General features: G+C 43.9%; 2 protein-coding genes across 2 annotated transcripts in view; one reads left to right on the forward strand and one right to left on the reverse strand.

Annotated features, from left to right (window-relative positions):
- CDH2 (cadherin 2) overlaps window positions 1-3378 on the reverse strand; it is a 193684-nt gene extending 190306 nt beyond the window's left edge. The window contains exon 1 of the mRNA XM_074352193.1: window positions 2843-3378. Coding sequence (XP_074208294.1) covers window positions 2843-2902 — 60 coding nt within the window. The 5' untranslated portion in view covers window positions 2903-3378. The remainder of the gene's footprint in view (window positions 1-2842) is intronic.
- Window positions 2901-13474, forward strand: LOC141574920 (uncharacterized). The gene is made up of 3 exons (XM_074352305.1): window positions 2901-2981; window positions 3377-4786; window positions 4903-13474. The coding sequence occupies exons 1-2, from the start codon at window positions 2901-2903 to the stop codon at window positions 4154-4156; spliced, it is 861 nt and encodes a 286-aa protein (XP_074208406.1). The 3' UTR covers window positions 4157-4786; window positions 4903-13474.
- The last annotated feature ends 3360 nt before the right edge of the window (window positions 13475-16834 follow it).

Raw genomic sequence — 16834 nt, forward strand, 5'->3', positions numbered from 1 at the left:
ATATTCAATTATTCTTCTTTAACCAGTATGAAAAAACAAGACAGCTTGGTATCTACACTAATAACCTACTCATTCTCTTTTCTAAAACTCTTGACTCCTTAGCCTGGCCTGCAAACAACAACAACAACAACAACAACTAGCCTTTTAAAAGCAGATGACTGCAGAGGCACCGTGTTCACCTTGAGGATAGATCTTTGTTATTCTGGTGAGTAAAGCAGATCATCAGCACAAAGTCATTTCCAATCTCAGAATGTACAATCCACATGGTGCACTTAACCCTAAAACTGTTGCTGCATATACTGCTCTGCTTCCACTTCTGATAACCTTGCAAATCACTCAATGTTACTGCTTCAATCAGAAGACTGCCAAACAACTTGATGACAAAGTTTTAATCTCCCCTTTCGTCAAGGTTTACAAAAGTCAACATGACATCAGCCTAGAAGAAACTGAGAAAGAACATACAGTGAAAAAGAGAGGCGTGTTATTTGATGTTTATAAATGATATTTTTAAATGCTCAAGAAAAAAAGAAAGAAAGAAAGAAAATGATCTTCAAAATTCACACCTGGCCCTCAAGGCAGATGACTCAAAGAGGAAATGAGATTGCTCCAGTAGCGCCACATTTAATCCCATAGCATTAATGACCAACAAATGTCTCCCCCTGTCCTAACTTCACTGCACAATATTCAATTAAAACTTACTTTCAGATCAAAAAGTTACTGGGCATACCATCTACTGCCAGACTCGCACTTTTAGGATTTATTATAATTTGCTTGTAAACTAGTAAGACCACTCCATGATATCCAAACCGTACTGTTTCTTAAAACAAGATTTTTTAAATCTATGGCATCTTTGTTTTAAAAAAGAAATCTAATGTCCGCAGGATTCTCAAGTTTATCTTGCCTTCCTTTTAACTTGAAACACTTGAAGTAGCACTTTTTTTCCCTCTTCTTCTCCCTTCAGCCTAACCTCTTTAATAAACCCCATTTTAAAAGAAGAAACAATAAATGAAGTGACAAGAGGTAAAAGAATGAGTGTGCGCTCCAAGAATAAAGGGCGGTTTTATAACAGGAGGTACTTTTGTTGGCAAGTGACTGGCAGGTCTCCTCCCCCAAGTTAGAAATTCCATCCACTCCCCAAAAGTGCAGAGGCCAAAAATGTCTAGTCTAATAGTCCTGAAACCCCAGAGTCAGAAGAAAGCCAAGGGGGCGGACTGGCGGGTGGGGGGAGGGGAGAGAGAAAGACCAGCAGGAGACGAAAGAACAAAAGGAGAAACCCAAGAAAGGAGAAAGGAACGGCGGGACCCCGGCGGCCCGACAGCCAGTGGGAGGAAAAGAGCCGGAAAGTGGGAGGGCACGACCCGGGGGAGGAGAGCGGGGAGCCGGGCAGGGTTTCTCGGCGCACCATGGACAGGGCTCAGCGCGGCCGCGGCCCACACCCCTCTAGGGGGCGGCGGGAGAGCGCGCGCGAGACCACGGGCGCCGGCCCCGTCCCGCCCCCGGCGCCCGAGGCCGGAGCGCGCTAGGCCCTGACCCGTGAAGACCACAGAGGGGGACGATCCGCACCATCTGTCCCTGCCCTGGTCGTCCCAGGCGTAGAGGTCCTTCCAAGCCTCGCTCGCACTTTTTGGGGCGGCCACCGGCTGGCCACCCCCGGCGGCCGGCAGTGCGCAGGGGGGCCCCTCGGGCGCATTTCCCCGGAGACCTTGCCAGGCAGGGAGGGCGGACACGCCCCTCTCCCGCAGCCGCTTCGGGCCCCCACCGCCACCGGGGGCAGACGCGCGACCCCCGTCTGACACCCACTTTGCTCGGGGGTCGTGGCCACGGCGCGCGGCATCGCTTCCCCGGACCCGGCTAACGAGCCGGGAGGGGCCTCCGGGCATCCTCCGGCCGGACGCAGAGAGAAAGTTGGGTGCTCGGCCGGGCTGCGGATCGGCGGCTCAGAGTGGGGAGAGAGCCTGAGACCTGCCTGGAGCAGGTGCTTCCTGCCGCGGAGGAGCCTCCCAGTACCGACTCCAGGGAAAAGCTGTCTGGCGCTCTCCTGAAGGCGTGAAAAGTGCGGGGGCTCCCAGTAAAGGCGCCCCCAGGACGCACGCAGGGCAGAGGCAGCCGGACAGAAGGAGAGGAATAATAGCCGAATAACGGAACTTCTCCGCGCCCGGCGGGATAAGGGACGGTGCGGGGCCAGGGGTTGGGTGCCGAGGCACCGACCGGCGTAGACTATTCGGGGCAAGGGGGCCAGATTTCCTTTCCAGGTAGGACCAACACAGAAAATTGTTAGGGCAGGAGAACAAAAATAGGAAGCAACTCCAAGCTGGGGTAAAGACAATAGGACAGTGGAGCCCTCGGGCACCGGGAGGCGCGCGGGTGCCAGGGTGGGGTGGGGTGGAGGCAAGTCCCGTAACTAAGACACCAGAGTGAGAATTCCTACTGCAAACTCGCGACCCATCCCTGCAGAAATAAACAAAAATATTGGAGCAAAGTGCAATGCGAGGAGTGGGAGGCGTAGAAAACTGCAAAACCGAGTGCTATCCTCTCTCTTCCTTCTGCTGCCTAGAGACACCCCCCCCCCCCGCGAGCTCGCCCTACACCGCACGAGGAGCAGAGGGGGCCGGCAATCAGCCCCTTTCGGAACCCGCCAAGAGAGGCGTGGGAGACCCGCTGGCCGCGGCAGCCCTGCCCCGGCGCCCGACCCGAGCCTCGTGTCTGCGCAGCTCGGCCGCACGGTGCGGCACCTCCCTTCCCGGGTGCGCAGCCCGGCCCCGCAGCGGCGCGGGGAACAAAGGGACCCGGCGCCGCCCGCCCCACCCCGCCCGCGGCCCGGCCCGCCGGGACCGCTGCGTACCTGAAGCAGGGCCGCCAGCAGCGGCAGCAGGGTCCGCGGCGCTCCCACTATCCGGCACATGGAGGCGGAGAGGGGCCGAGCGAGGAGCCGGAGGCGGCGGCGGCAGCAGCGGCAGCACCAACAGCGGCGCGGAGAGACGGCTCCAGGCAGTTTCCACCCCCTTCCCTTCCCCTCCCCACCCCACCCCCTTCTCCGCTGCTCTCCGCTCCCCGCCAATGGAGAGAGAGCTGATGACAAATAGCGGGCCGCGGAGTCCGCGGGACTCGCACCACGAGTAATAAAACAGACCGAGAGATCAAGGAGCTGGGGAGGGGGCGGGGGAGAAGGAGGGAGTGCGTGTGAGGGGTGTGAGTGTGTGAGTGAGTGTGTGTGTGTGTGGGCGGCCGCGGTGGCAGCACAGGCGGCTCTGCTCCGGCCCAAAGCGCAGCGGAAGCCAGGAGGGATGCAGGCGGCAGGGACCTTGGCCCGTGGAGGATGCGGAGGTGGAAGTGAAGCGGCTGGCGCTCCCCAGGAGCTCCGCAACGCGAGGTTTAGGGCTCGGGGTTTTGCTTTCTCCGGGTCCCCTCTCCAGGGTCGCTTGGCACGACGAAGACGCTGTGGAGAGCGCCGCGGGGAGGGATCTCCTGGCCGTGCGCGCTGCGCCCACAAAGGGCAGCAGTCCCGCCGCCCGGCGCCTCTGCTGCGTGGGGACTGAGGACCGCTTCTCGGCTCCTTTTTCCGTTCCCCCGGAGAGTTGGGAGTCTGGTCTCCGGCCTGTGGCCGCGCGGGGGTGAGGCCAGGGGCCGGCGCGGCCGCTCCCGCCGCGGCTCCGTCCCGCGCAGCTGCCGCCGCGGCCGCCCCTGCTGCCCGCGCGCCGTCACCCGCCCGCCAGTCCTCGCCCCGCGCCGCTCACTCGCGCGCGCCACCACACTCCCCGCCGCCGCCGCCCGCGCGCCCTACTCGGCCTCCGCGAGCGCGACCAGGACGAGCCGCCGCCGCCGCCGCCGCTCTCCCCGCGCCCGCCGGCCCCGCGTGCTGCCCGGCTGCGCAGCCCGCTCCCGGAGCCGATCCCCTCCCGCCGCCACCGCCGCCGCCCTCGCCCCCGCCTTCCTCCTCCGCCGAGCTTCCCCGCCCGCGTCGTGGCCAATCGGAGGCCACCAAGCTGCGGCGGTAGCCGGCCGGATCCGCGGCAGCCGCCCGCCCCCGCCCCGCCGAAGCGCCCCATTTTTGCTGCAGCCCGCGGGGGGTCGCCGGAGGGAAGCCTGGGGTGCGCGGAGCACCGCCCCGGCAGGTGGAGGGGCTGCGGGAAATAAAAGAACTTGCGCAGCAACTTGATTGGTGGCAGGTTCATTTTTGGACCGCGATGGGGAATCAGATAGGGATTAGGCAGTGGAGGCGAATGCCTCTTTCGTAGCCTAACGCACGCTTCTCTTTCTGTTCTGTCATTCTTTTGAGAAAGACTGTTTTTCTGGGCAAGGGCAGACACAGCCAACTAGCGACGCCGACAAAGCCCATCGTGGCCCTGGTTGTCTGCGACGTTTGCCACGAGCCACCTGCGGGCCGGGAGGGCGGAGGCCCCGCGGCTTCCCTCGGGCGCGCGCAACTCTTCCCTCCTTTGCGGATGTGCTGGACAGCCCAAGTTTGTGTGTTTGTTTTGTTATTTTTCCCTCTGGGGGTTTGAGGGTGCATCTTATTTTATCTGAAATCTCCCGTTTTCTGTTTCTCCTCGTTAGTGTGCTGTTGACATTTTTAAACAAATGGTTTAAGGGACTTTGACTCCCTCCCTACGCCACCCCCAACAACAACAAAAGTAAAGAAAGAAAAAGGGGGAAACAACCTAAAAGCCAAAACTTGCCGTGAAAATAGGATTATCTAAGAGATAAAACGACTGATTCAGAGTTCGCACCAAGTCAAGGATTTTTGCTTCATCCTTTTAAGGAATAAACGTGGAGTGGAACACAAAAAGTGAGAGACTTTACAAGTTTGGGTTACAGGCATTTGTGGAATGGAGGGAGGGGTGAGGAGCAATTGATTTTGGCGAGGTAATAAGTTTTTTTCAGAACCCTGTTTTTTTTTTTTAGGCTTTTCAGGTAGATGAAAATACCGGTTTTATTTAAGTGTTTCAACACTTCGGAGGTCGTTGAACTTCGTTGAAGTTAATGAACAATACTGCTTCGGGTAACAGAAGTTTGAGCATTATTTGAGTTTCAGGATACTGATCATTTAAGAACTTGATAATGAATCTCTAAAAATCGAGTATTTCTTTGGTGTAAGTGATGCAGCTTTTAATAATGTACTGTTGCTAGCTAGGTTTTTAAAAATTCAAAATTCATAGGGAAGTTTATTCAGTTTTAATTAAAACATAATATTGTAGGCCTTTTAGAAATGAAACTCAAAAATTCTTCCTGGATTTTCTTTTCAGAAGAATCAGGAAGGCCATGTTAATTAAATTTAAAAACAAAGGACTCCTCTTGTTCTTTCTCTTCCTTCCTTGCTGGAGATTATTGTCACACTATTATTAATTGCCCTAAAATTTCTCCTTGCAGTAGGGTACTTCTAAATTCCATTTTCAGACAGTCAGGCATAGTAGTAAGATGTTTAGTAGCAATATGGGGATGTGGTTTGTTGTATTCCAAAGTGGGATTTACAGAGGCCATCTCCATGCCTAAAAATTAGGCTGTGATCCTGGACAGGAGGCCACAGTTACGTCCTCGCCACTCCCAGCAGTAGCCACTGAAGTTTCTTGCCACTCTAATTTAAAGGTAGAAGAGATTTCAGCAGGAGTAACTATCACTTGTTAGTGTTATTAGCTTGACACGTTAAACATTGGGCCCCTTATAAATTAAACTCTTATTAGGAATTCAGAATCTCCTTTGGAATGCCTGACAGTCAGCTAATTCTCTGACTCCAGTAGTTTTCAATCATACAGGTAAGCACGTGCAGCATTTTAGTTTTTACTTTTTAATTGCATGTCTGACGTCCATGCCTCTCACTCTTCAATGGTTGTGGCTTGCTTTGGAATCTTGTCTTAGTTTAACTTGATCACATGGCCAGCCAACTCTTGCTAACCCGCCTTTGATCACAAGAAGGAATGGCCTAGTCTAATGTATGATTGGAGATTTGTGCATTCACTTGATGCTCATGAAAGTAGATCTAACATTGACTTTGGCATCCGACACAAACGGTACCTCCACGGCACATTCTAAAGGTAACCTAATGGGGCCTTTCATTCCTCTGGGCAAGTGGTGAGCCAACTGTCAGATTTTCAGCGTCTGCTCCAAGTATTGCCAGTCTAAGGCTAACTTTCTACCAGCTTGCATAGCTCCAAGGCTGCAGGGGCCTCAGCAGTGACCCAGAGAAACAGCTTGATTGTGGAGGGAGTGTGATGGGGGGAAAAACACAAAAATTAATAATTAAAACTAAGGCTGGGCTCATACACTGAAAATCAGCCTAATCCCTTGATTTCTGACCTGTGCGCTGCATCCAGCTTATGTACTACAAGAGGTCTGCAAAGGAACACCTGCTTCAAACGTTATGGACAGACTTGAATAAATCATGTCTCCTGCACACATAGCCAGTATTTTCACATATGTGTGGATACCATGATGATTCATTTTTTAAACATTCATTGCAAAGAAAAGTCGTGACAGCTTTTTGTCGTGGCATGTATTCTCAAACAGGAGATGCTAAACGTACTAATACATCATGTGAGTGTTTTTGTAGAAAGGTCCTCACTTTGTAAGGAAATGCAAACAGTAGTTGTCAAGTCTGCACCCCACCCCCTACACACACACACACACACACACACACACACACACACCCCTCCGGAGCAGATCACACACTGGTCTGTGCCTCTGACACCTAGCTGAGTGCCCTTCCAAAATGTTGACTAGACATCCTCCTCCAATAACGTCCGGAGCAAGCTGGGTTTGTCCCTTCACCCTTGGGAAATAGCCCTCACGTTATTTTCAAGTTTCTCCTCATTTAGCTTTACTGTGTTAAAGCTGACCTTCCCTGGGTTACTAGGCCTGTTGGAGTTCTGGACTATTCCAAATGAAACATAAAGACAGTCTGTACAACTCCCTCATTTTACAGTAACACCAAGGCTTAAAGCCATACACAAGGCCACCAGCTGGCAAATGGCGAATGCAGGATGGGACTCAGACTCCCTTACTCCCAGTCTTCCCTAGTCTCTAGATTATTCTAGGGAATCCCTTTTAACTTCAGAAAAATTCGCCTATGTGGAATGAGAAAGCTTTAAAAAAAAAAAAGAAAAAAAATTTAATGATGCTGGAGATTTGTTCACTATTTCTCTTAGGTATTTTGTTCTTCAAAGTAGATGTGACATTGGGGACACAATTCTGTGTTTCCTTTTGCTGGTCTCCATCCTTAGGTGCCTTTCTCAGTGTGATCATCTCACCCACCGTATCTAGTGTGATTCTGGCATTTCAAGATTCTTATCTTTGGTATAACCTGGCTTCTAAGCACAAGCCAGCTATTCACCTGGTCCTTACCCAGAGAAGTCATGATCTGTTCTAATACTAGAAGAAAAGCCTGTGTTTTTTTAAAAATCCACTCTGGTTTGGAGATATTTAACTCTGTTTCTTCTGTTTTGCCTTCTTTCTTTCCTTTGTTTAGTATCTGACAACCAAACAAAGTTTTTATGGAAAACGTAACCAGACTTGTAACTTGAAGTACACATGGTCAAGGAAGTGAGTGAATGTGTCAGACATGTGCATGACTAGGGCAGTAATTCAGAAGCAGACCTTGCATTACAAGGAACACCACCACCACCACCACCAAAAAAAAAAAAAAAAAAAAAAAAAAAAAAAAAATCCATTTCTGTAAAGTAGAAGGATGTAATAAACAGATTATGGATTTAAATTCAGGCAGACTTAGCTCCATGAACTTGGGTGAGTTTCTCAACATTGCTAAGGTTCTTTTCCCCTATCTCCAAAATGTGGATAATATACCAGAATTTCTTAAGAATGCCTGATACGAACACAGTGGAGCACAGTAGGGGCTTAGCTTTTTGTCTAAATGTGTATTAAATGTGCTTATTTCCATGGAGGATTTGGAGCAGAGTTACACAGGAATCTCAGTGAATGCTGCTCTCACTCCCTCAGTTCTGTCTGCAAAACTTTCAAACATTTTTAAAAATGAAAAATATATATATATATTAAAAAAAAACATATATATATTAAAAGAAAACCAAGGCTTTTAATCAGAGTTTTATTTGGGAGGCTCAGATTTTACAGAACACAAAATCTGGAATATGAAAGTATTCATAGGAAACAATACAGTCAATATTAATGTATTGATTTCTTGTAGGCAAACTAATTCATTTCTGAGTTATCTAAGTTGATAATTGCAAGACCAGGACTAAAACTGATTTCGCTTAGAGCCTTTCTCCCTTGAGCCTGGCTTTTGTCATCTCTCAAACCACTTTCTGCCTACGTGTTCCCAGAGTCCAGGTTTCGTAGTTGATTTTGTGAGTCCTGCTTTACGATCAACTGTATTTAAGAAAATGTGATTTGCATGATATTCGAGAACTCTCCCTACTGCACCAGAAGCATGAGTATTTATGGAGCACCACTTTGAATTACTTAAAAGTCAAAAGGCCTATTTCTCAAGATAAATGTCTCTTCAGAAAATAAAACAAATCAGACTGAAGACTTTGGTGACGTTTAGTGATGCCACACTTTTGCCCTTGTGTCCTTTTAAAAGCAGAAATCTGCCTTGTGGAAAGAACAACTATCTGAAATACAACTATCAGTGTTTAGAGGATGGTAAAACATATTTAGTATCTGTACTTACACTGACTGCACCCTTTCCTCCAGTGAAAATTGAGGCAGTTGATGAAGTATTTCTTAGGCTCAGGATACCAGTGTTCTCTTCCCAGGTCGATGGCTGGCTGGATAATCTTAAACTATGCCACTTAATTTCTGTAAAGAAAAATTAAATATTTTCTTATCTAATAGAACATAAATAATTCCACTTTCCTAACAAAATGCTGAGAGGACTAAGAGAATCACATCAGTACAGCCTATTTAGTTCTTTAGAGAGAAGTTCTAGATACAAGGAATTCTTTAAGGCTGGGGGTTCAGCTGTCACAAGACGGATGATTAATTGGTTCCTAAAGTTAAGTCACATTTTAGTGACGAGGCATAACCAACAAGCCACCAAGTGCTTATTAAATCTTTCTCCTTTTTCATTTCCATTTATCCACACAATTTTAAAGTAACATATTTTATCTTTCTATTGCAAAAGCAACACATGTCCACACATAGATATTTGAGAACATTATATTGTTGTATGTACCATGATCATTCATGGATGATTCATAGTTGATTCTTGATATTACAGTGCTCTCTGGAAAGAGACAATCCACATCTTCCTTTTAAAGAGCGAATGCAAAAAAAAAAATGCTAATCCCATTTATTACAGAATTTATAATGTATGTCACTGTGATTCATTCTTTACAGAGCTCAAAAGAGCTGAGTGATAATCACAAATAAGCTTGATCTTCCTGGAAGGTCTATTATTTTGAGTCATCCCTGAGAAAAGGTTTTCAAAAACATGTTTGCAGGAGATGGAAATATTCTCGCTTCTAAGGTTGTTAGGATAGCCGATAATAAACATGTATTTGCATTCCAAAACTAACTTATCCAAGCTAAATGAAATTTCAGACTCTTGGAGGCTCCTCTGGGACATCTGATGTCCCCAGTGGAGGGAAGGAGTTCTTTAAGGAGTCTGCTCAGCAGGGCTCTGAGGGAAGGGGCGAGCAGAGGCAGGGGCAGAGGAGCACAGCCAGACATCAGAACAAGAGAAGGACTGAAAAAAAGCACCTGAGTTCTGTGCTCTCTAATGAGAGAATGGGTTCGTATGTGGATAGAATGTGGACTATAGCCAAACTGCAGGACAGCAGCAAGGTCATAATCCTACTAACTGTTCAGTAAATATTTGCTCAGTTTTAGGGATGAGTCATGCCCCCAAAATGAAAAAAAAAAAAAAAAAAAAAAAAAAACCAGGACATGGAATTTGGACAAGAGCGTGGGGACAGCCTTTCAGCATCTAGAATTGATAAGAAGGTCCACACAAACAGGACGACTGATAAGTGACAGTTCATCCAGGGCAGTTCAGTCTGTCCTCTCCCCGAATTTGCACATCTCTTGATAAGAGCAAGTCATCACTGCCAGTAAGTTTCACTCTGAGTTGCTTTCTGGTGGGACGTTAGCTGCTAACCTCCGTCCTCAAATTGTTTACTTACGCAAATATGAAAACCCTACTACACTTCAAAAACTCCCCTCGAGTTATTTTTGTAAAGGTGGAAATGATGTAAAATGGCTTTTTTTAAGTCAAAAATAAGCACTATCAAAAAAAATCAGCACTATGCTTTTGTCAATGAGATAGTATAAGCTTTAACTGAAGAAGATACATGTTGGCCTCTTCAATTTTTTTTTCGTCATTTTCTGGAACTCCTGATTTTTGGAACTTCACAGGTTGATCCTTAATTTTCTTCTCTCTTTCATATCCGTACCCACCAATTTCTTTTTCTCTGTCTCTTTTAAATACATTGTCTGGGAGATTTCTTTAGCTCCATCTTCCAGCCTGTCTGTTGAAAGGTTGGTCGTATCTTTGATTGCCAAGAGTTTTTGGTTCTCTGATGGTTTCTTTCCTAGAACCTTGCTCAGTTCCGTGGATGTGAGAGCGTCTCTTATCATTTTATACATTGTTTAAAAGCTGTCTTCTGCTCCCTGCATTATCTTGGCTTCCTCTCTGTTGCTTTTCTTGCAGGGTTTATTTTTGTCTCTGTCTTTGATGGTAGAGAGACTTTCTCGGGGATAATGTTCAGTATGCAGAATTTCCCTTAATCCTCCCAGATTTGGATAAGCCACCCTCCCCTGCCTCAGTTTTCCTCGGGTCACGAGTTCAGTGCTTGTCTCGTGTCTGCCCAGTACAAGTGTCTGAAGAGCCTCCCCAGCTGGGACAGACACACTGCCCTCCGCTGCTGGCTTGACCTCACTTATCTCTGTCCAGATTTAATCTGTGACTTACTCCTTGACAAAGGGAAGAAGTAGCTCGAGGTGATTTTCTGGAGGCTGGGTGAATGCTGATACCTTTCCCTGTCTACGTTGGTCGTCTCCCTTCCCAAGGATGACGGACACATCTGTCTCAAGCAAGACCCACATCCGTGGCCGCAGCCTAGAACTCCCACAGGGACCCAGCCTTTCCTCCGGATAATGAAAGACCCCACCATTCTCCATGTCCTGCGTGGAATGATGTCACCTCCACAAATTACCTACTCCCAAGTCAAATCAGCCCCTAGAGTTTTCAACTTAAAAAAAAATTGTAAGTGATTCTTCCTCAACATACGTAATAACAGTTATGAAAACCATTTTTAAGGTTTTAACCACATGATAATGAAGCAGTTCATGGGTGTGTATCTACCCTGACGTGTTCTCCTGCACTCTCACCAGCTAAGACAACCCAGAGTGAAGTATTTATCTCTACAGTAAGGCTGGATTCATGGTTGCAATGGACAATAATGAAATATCAATTCACAACATTGGTTATCCAAACCTGAAAATTAGAGATCAGAAAAGTATGCCGTTAACTGATATATTTAGTACAATTACCTACAACCTTCTTTTTGATGCTGCCATTGCACTCTGTGTGAGTGCTAAAACATTCCAGGAAAAACATCTTGCACTGGGGGAGGTGTGCCCTGTAAATGTACGTAGGTGCTTTTACTAGACCCTCCCCCAATACTGTGACATGTTCCTGGTGGGGACAGTCATTACTGCTTTCCCCGTTAATGCGACTGGTGTTGAAACTCACTGACTGAGTATTTCATTGCTCTTCACTTTCACTTGGTATAAACCTTCCATTCATTTGAAGTTTGATGAGACCGAATTTCATTACTTTGTTATTCAACAGAGTCCCATCACTTCACCCTGTACAGACTCAAGGTTTTGGCCACCTGCTGATTTCAAGCTTGGAGTTAAAGGAATGTGAGCACCCATTTAACAGATGCGTAGAAATCATTCATCATTTACCAGAAGTTTTTTATTTCCAGATAATCAGTTGTAAGAAATGTTATCTCTCCTGCTTAGAATACCCTGTTCATGTTCCCACAGAATTGGGTAGGTTACCACTTACTAGTAACAACAAATGTAATAACATCTGAGAGGAAAAAGCCTATTTTTAATCAGAAAGGACATACTTATTCTTTTTTTTTCCATTTAACTGACTGTAAATTATATTTGGTGCCAAATCATTCATTATAATTCTTCTAAATTCAGTTCAGTTACAGTAAGAGTATTCAATACTTAATCTGTTGACCACTTTCCTATTTTATATTTTTTTAGGAATATAAAATAAGTGTGTCATCATGAATTGGGCAAATGAGAGCTCCCTAAAAAGTTTATACTACTTGGCTTTTCAGACAAACCCTGGCTACAAATGTCCCCTTTGGTCCTCCTGTTAATATCAGTAACACAGCCACCATCTTTGGCATGTAAAGACACACTTATTCTTGACAAACAGATGACTTTTCTCTTTCATTGAAGTATAGTCAGTTTACAATGCTGTCAGTTTCTGGTGCACAGCATGTTTCAGTCATAGAAGTATGTACATACATTCCTTTTCATATTCTTTGTCATTATAGGTTACTATGAGATACTGAATATAGTTCCCTGGGCTATATAGTAGAAACTTATTGTTTATCTATCTTACGTTTAGTAGTTAGTATATGCACATCTCCAGCTCCCAAAATATCCCTTCCCACCTCCATTCCCCCATCCCCTGTAACCGTAAGTTTGTTTTCTATGTCTGTGAGTCTGTTTCTGTTTTGTAAAAATGAGGGCAGATGAGTTTTTAAAAGACTGTGTGCAGATTAGAGAACCAATCTGAATGAGAACAAAATACAAGACTCAAACTGCAAGTCAATTTCTCTTACCCTGAGCTCTACGGTGGACAGGCTGACTTCAGAGCAGCTCTGTACTGACCACAGTTTGTGGGGCGAGAAACAACGGGGCAGGGACATGCTGGCGGGGAGAGAGGACTGTGGTGAGCAGGAGCACTGACGATGAAGGCTCTTGTGAGATTTTCATCCTCCACGTGCCTGGCAAAAGCGAGTGCTGAATACACGATGAGTCCATGCAGCCCCTGCCCCAAGGAAAGCAGACGCCTCAGATCAGAATAAGCAGAAAATTCTTCAGTTTGGTCAGCAGAGCCTAGAAAAGCCAACCTAAAATCTTAAAGGCATTCCCTCCGTGGTAGATGTTTTTTTCTCTTTTTTTGGTCTATTTTTAAAAATCACGAAATCAACCCAGTTGCTTGTACGATGTACACCTTTAAGAAATTTCTTTGCTTTCCCTGGTAAGTCTTGCCATTCAGACTACGCAGCATCTCTGATAATCAATATAGCAAAATCTGACCATTATGAAAGTTAAAGTAAAAACATACTTGCTGTTTTTTATTTTCCCAAAGTTAAGGTTAAAAAATCTTCACTCTGACAGTAAAAAACGACCTGTGTGATCCTCCAAAATATTGCATTTGTTTTAAAGAATCGATATCATAATTAAGATTTTTTCCAGAAATGTAACTCTTTGTGCAGAATTTCAAAAAATAAAATACTTTGTATCCTTAGCCACCATTTTCCCAACTGCTATTTTCATTTAAATGTATTTGCTCTGACCACAGTTTTCTTCACTAAACATTTCTCCACCTTTGTCCTCTTTTGAGTCAAATCCCATAACTAATATAATTTCTTAGTTCTCTGTGATTGATGCTATGTTTAAAAATCTGTATTTCTTCTGAGTCAGCTTACAATAGCTTAAAAACAAGCAAGCAAAAAAAAAAAAAAAAAACCCAAATAGGGAAGGGGGGTATATGGGGAGGAAAGAACAAAGGGATACTCAGCTATCCACTCTTGACTTTTTTTAAAGGTTTGATTAAATGCCTAATTTTAAAAATGGAAGTGGAGTGGCCTTCTCTTTGAACCAGCCATTGGGAGGTGCTCATACTTAAGAACAAACCCCTTCAAGCCTTTAGGGCTGCTCACAGTCTAGTTTTTATGTTTTGTACTACTGATCTTTAATTTCAGAACTTTTCTTTCACCTGAACTTACCACTTGTTAAAAACTGTCAAGCGGACAGCTCTGGAGACTGAAGTCGTCCAATTAGCCCCCAAAACAAATGTTTTCCTGGCATCTGTCACCCCAGAACAGCAGACAAACCCATCAGGTTAAAAGAAAAACCTGTGTTTGAGAAAGGACAACTTCTTAGCCACGTTGCCTTCCGAGAGAGATACAGTTGATATTAATTGCTGTAGAGCAGTGGTCTTCAGGAAGCTCTCCCTGGGGCTAGATCTACTTTTGTAAAACAGAAGGGTGTGTTTGCATCCTGAATATGCCTCCAGGGTAAAGTCCCCTTGGCCACAGTTTCCCAGCTGTGTACCACGGCCACCATTCAGACTGTCCATTATCCATTTTGTTTCTGCCATTAATGCTTTTTAGTTGCCGTAACAGACCCAGACCAAACGGGTCTGTTGACACTGTGTTGGGCACAAAAATCAACATGCATGGGACAAAGAAGACTGAAACAAGTCACGCCACCAGAAAACCGTGGAAGGTTTCCTTTGCCTCTGAGGTGCTCTTTGAAGGCGAGTAAAGGGTTTTAGGCTGGGTATTTGTAACAGAAATTCTTGTTAAGGTGTCAGTACCAGTACTAAAATTTTAGGATGCTGTGCTGAATTACTTAACTGATTTAACAACAGCTTTGGTAATTTCCTATCAAGTGATCAAGTTCCAAATGACAATCAACATGGACACTAAACATTATTTTTTAAAAATCTCCGTATTGAAGGAAACCAAGGCACACAATGTAAAAATTGTACATTGGTAAGATAGAGAGCTAATTAAAAAAAAATCACTACTACTAGGAGATAACTTTTGGCGAACAGGAGTGCTTTTCTTACTTTCATATCTTTGGCACCTAACATAATAACTCTGAAGCTCAGGCTTTTTGTTTGTTTTAGTTTTTGTTTTTTAGCCTGCACCTCATAATGTAGATCATGACACCTACTGGCAGCATAGGGTTTTGCACCCTAGTTCCATAAGACACTGAAGCCCCTTGTTACTTTAGATAAAAGTATTTCAAATCTATTAAGTCATCATTAAATTTTATTGGAAAAATCCTATCTTGGAGCATGATTATCAGTTTGAATAGGCTAAATTATGCTGTGCTAACAAACAGTCCCCCCCAAACTCAGTGGCTTGAATTAATGGAAGATTTAATTCTTGCAGATCATTAATAATAAAAAGTGCAGAGTGAAGACTGAAAGTCAGTTCCACCTCTAACTCCACAGTTAATTGCTAGCCTGCTGTCCCAAGGAAAGTCACCAAAGATTTGAGAAATTTTTTTCTGTCTATTGATCAGGGTTTTTCTGATTTGCATCAGTTCAACACTAATTGTATAGCTTTATAATTTATTAATTATTTAAGAAGACTTATCTCTTCCTCTTATTTTTTTAACTAGTTATTCTCACCCAATTGTTTTTCCAGAAAACTTCAGTATTATTTTGTTAAATTACTCCAAATTCATATTTGATTTTTATTTGAATGGCATTAAGCTACCAATTAATTTGGCAATAGTTTTATCTGTAAAATAGTCTTCCCAGAAGAATCCTTTTAATCTCTTAAAAAATTATTTGTAATGTTCTTCATATGTTAAATGTGCTTTTATTGAAATAGATCCTTGAGATTTTCTATTTTTGTTGCAAGTGTGTGAAATTTCCTTATATACTTTTATTTCCACATTGACTGTTACCTGCATATGGGCATGCTATTGTTTGTATTTTTCTCTTATAATAAATGAAATAATTGTATACATTTTCCATAGGATGTCATTTTAGATTTTCTTTCAATGAATCATTTTTTTATGTCTTTTATTTATCTCAGCTCTGTGTCATATCTTCTAGTATTGACCAAAGCCTTTTAATAATGATTTAGACATTATTATTGTTTTTTCTAACATTTAATATTAGTCTTCCTTGGGTTTAACTGTTAGAAATTATGATAGTGACTATTTTTTAATCATGTTGATGGCATACTGTGTCTGTGGGTGTTTTCAACAGTTGTATCAGTTGAATTTTTTCAATGCCATGTTCAGAAATTATGATTATGTTTTTCTTAATTGACCTAATACTTTAATGATTTATAATAATAAATTGTGTAACATCAATTCTTTTTGCATTCCTATTTTGCAAGTTCTATTTCTAAGATTTTATTTGTGATTTTAAAAGTTCATATTCATTTGGAGATATGTTGACTTTTTTTCATATTGCTACCCTTGGCAAAATTTGGTATTTCATTTATTTCTAAAGGTACTGTTATATGCTGTTTATTACATGTTTTACATAGTATTTGCTAATAATGTTACTAGATATTCACTTTTATTCTATTGTTTAAACATATTTGGATCAATTTATTTTTCATTTTCTATTAATTAATTTTGTTACCCAGTTCTTCTTTTAAAGTTAAAACAAGTTTTTTTTAAATGGAGGTACTGGAGATTGAACCCAGGACCTCCTGCAGGCTAAGCATGTAGTCTACCACTGAGCTATATTCACTCCCTTTTAAATTGATCTTATTCTCTTTTTCTAAAATTTAGTTTGCTTTCTTAACAACACGTAGAAAAATATTTATGAGTTCACTTTTGCACGCCACCTTGAACATTTTTTATATATTGTTTTTTAAAAAAATTTCTTCTTTTGTTTCAGTAGCTACTTAGAAAGGAGTGTTTTCATTTCTAAGTGGTTGCACCTTGTTTTCATGAACAAAAAAAAGGTATATTTTCACCATTGTTGTCAGTTACTGTGGTGCATAATTTTGGTTTCTTTGGATTACTGACTTTGCTCTTGGTCCAGGATGAATTGCCAGACATGCTTCATGCCCATTTCACATGAGGAAGGTTACAGGTAACGTCAGGTCACAGCACTGAAAGGTTG

Source organism: Camelus bactrianus, chromosome 24, assembly GCF_048773025.1.
Source record: "Camelus bactrianus isolate YW-2024 breed Bactrian camel chromosome 24, ASM4877302v1, whole genome shotgun sequence".
Lineage (NCBI taxonomy): Eukaryota > Metazoa > Chordata > Mammalia > Artiodactyla > Camelidae > Camelus > Camelus bactrianus.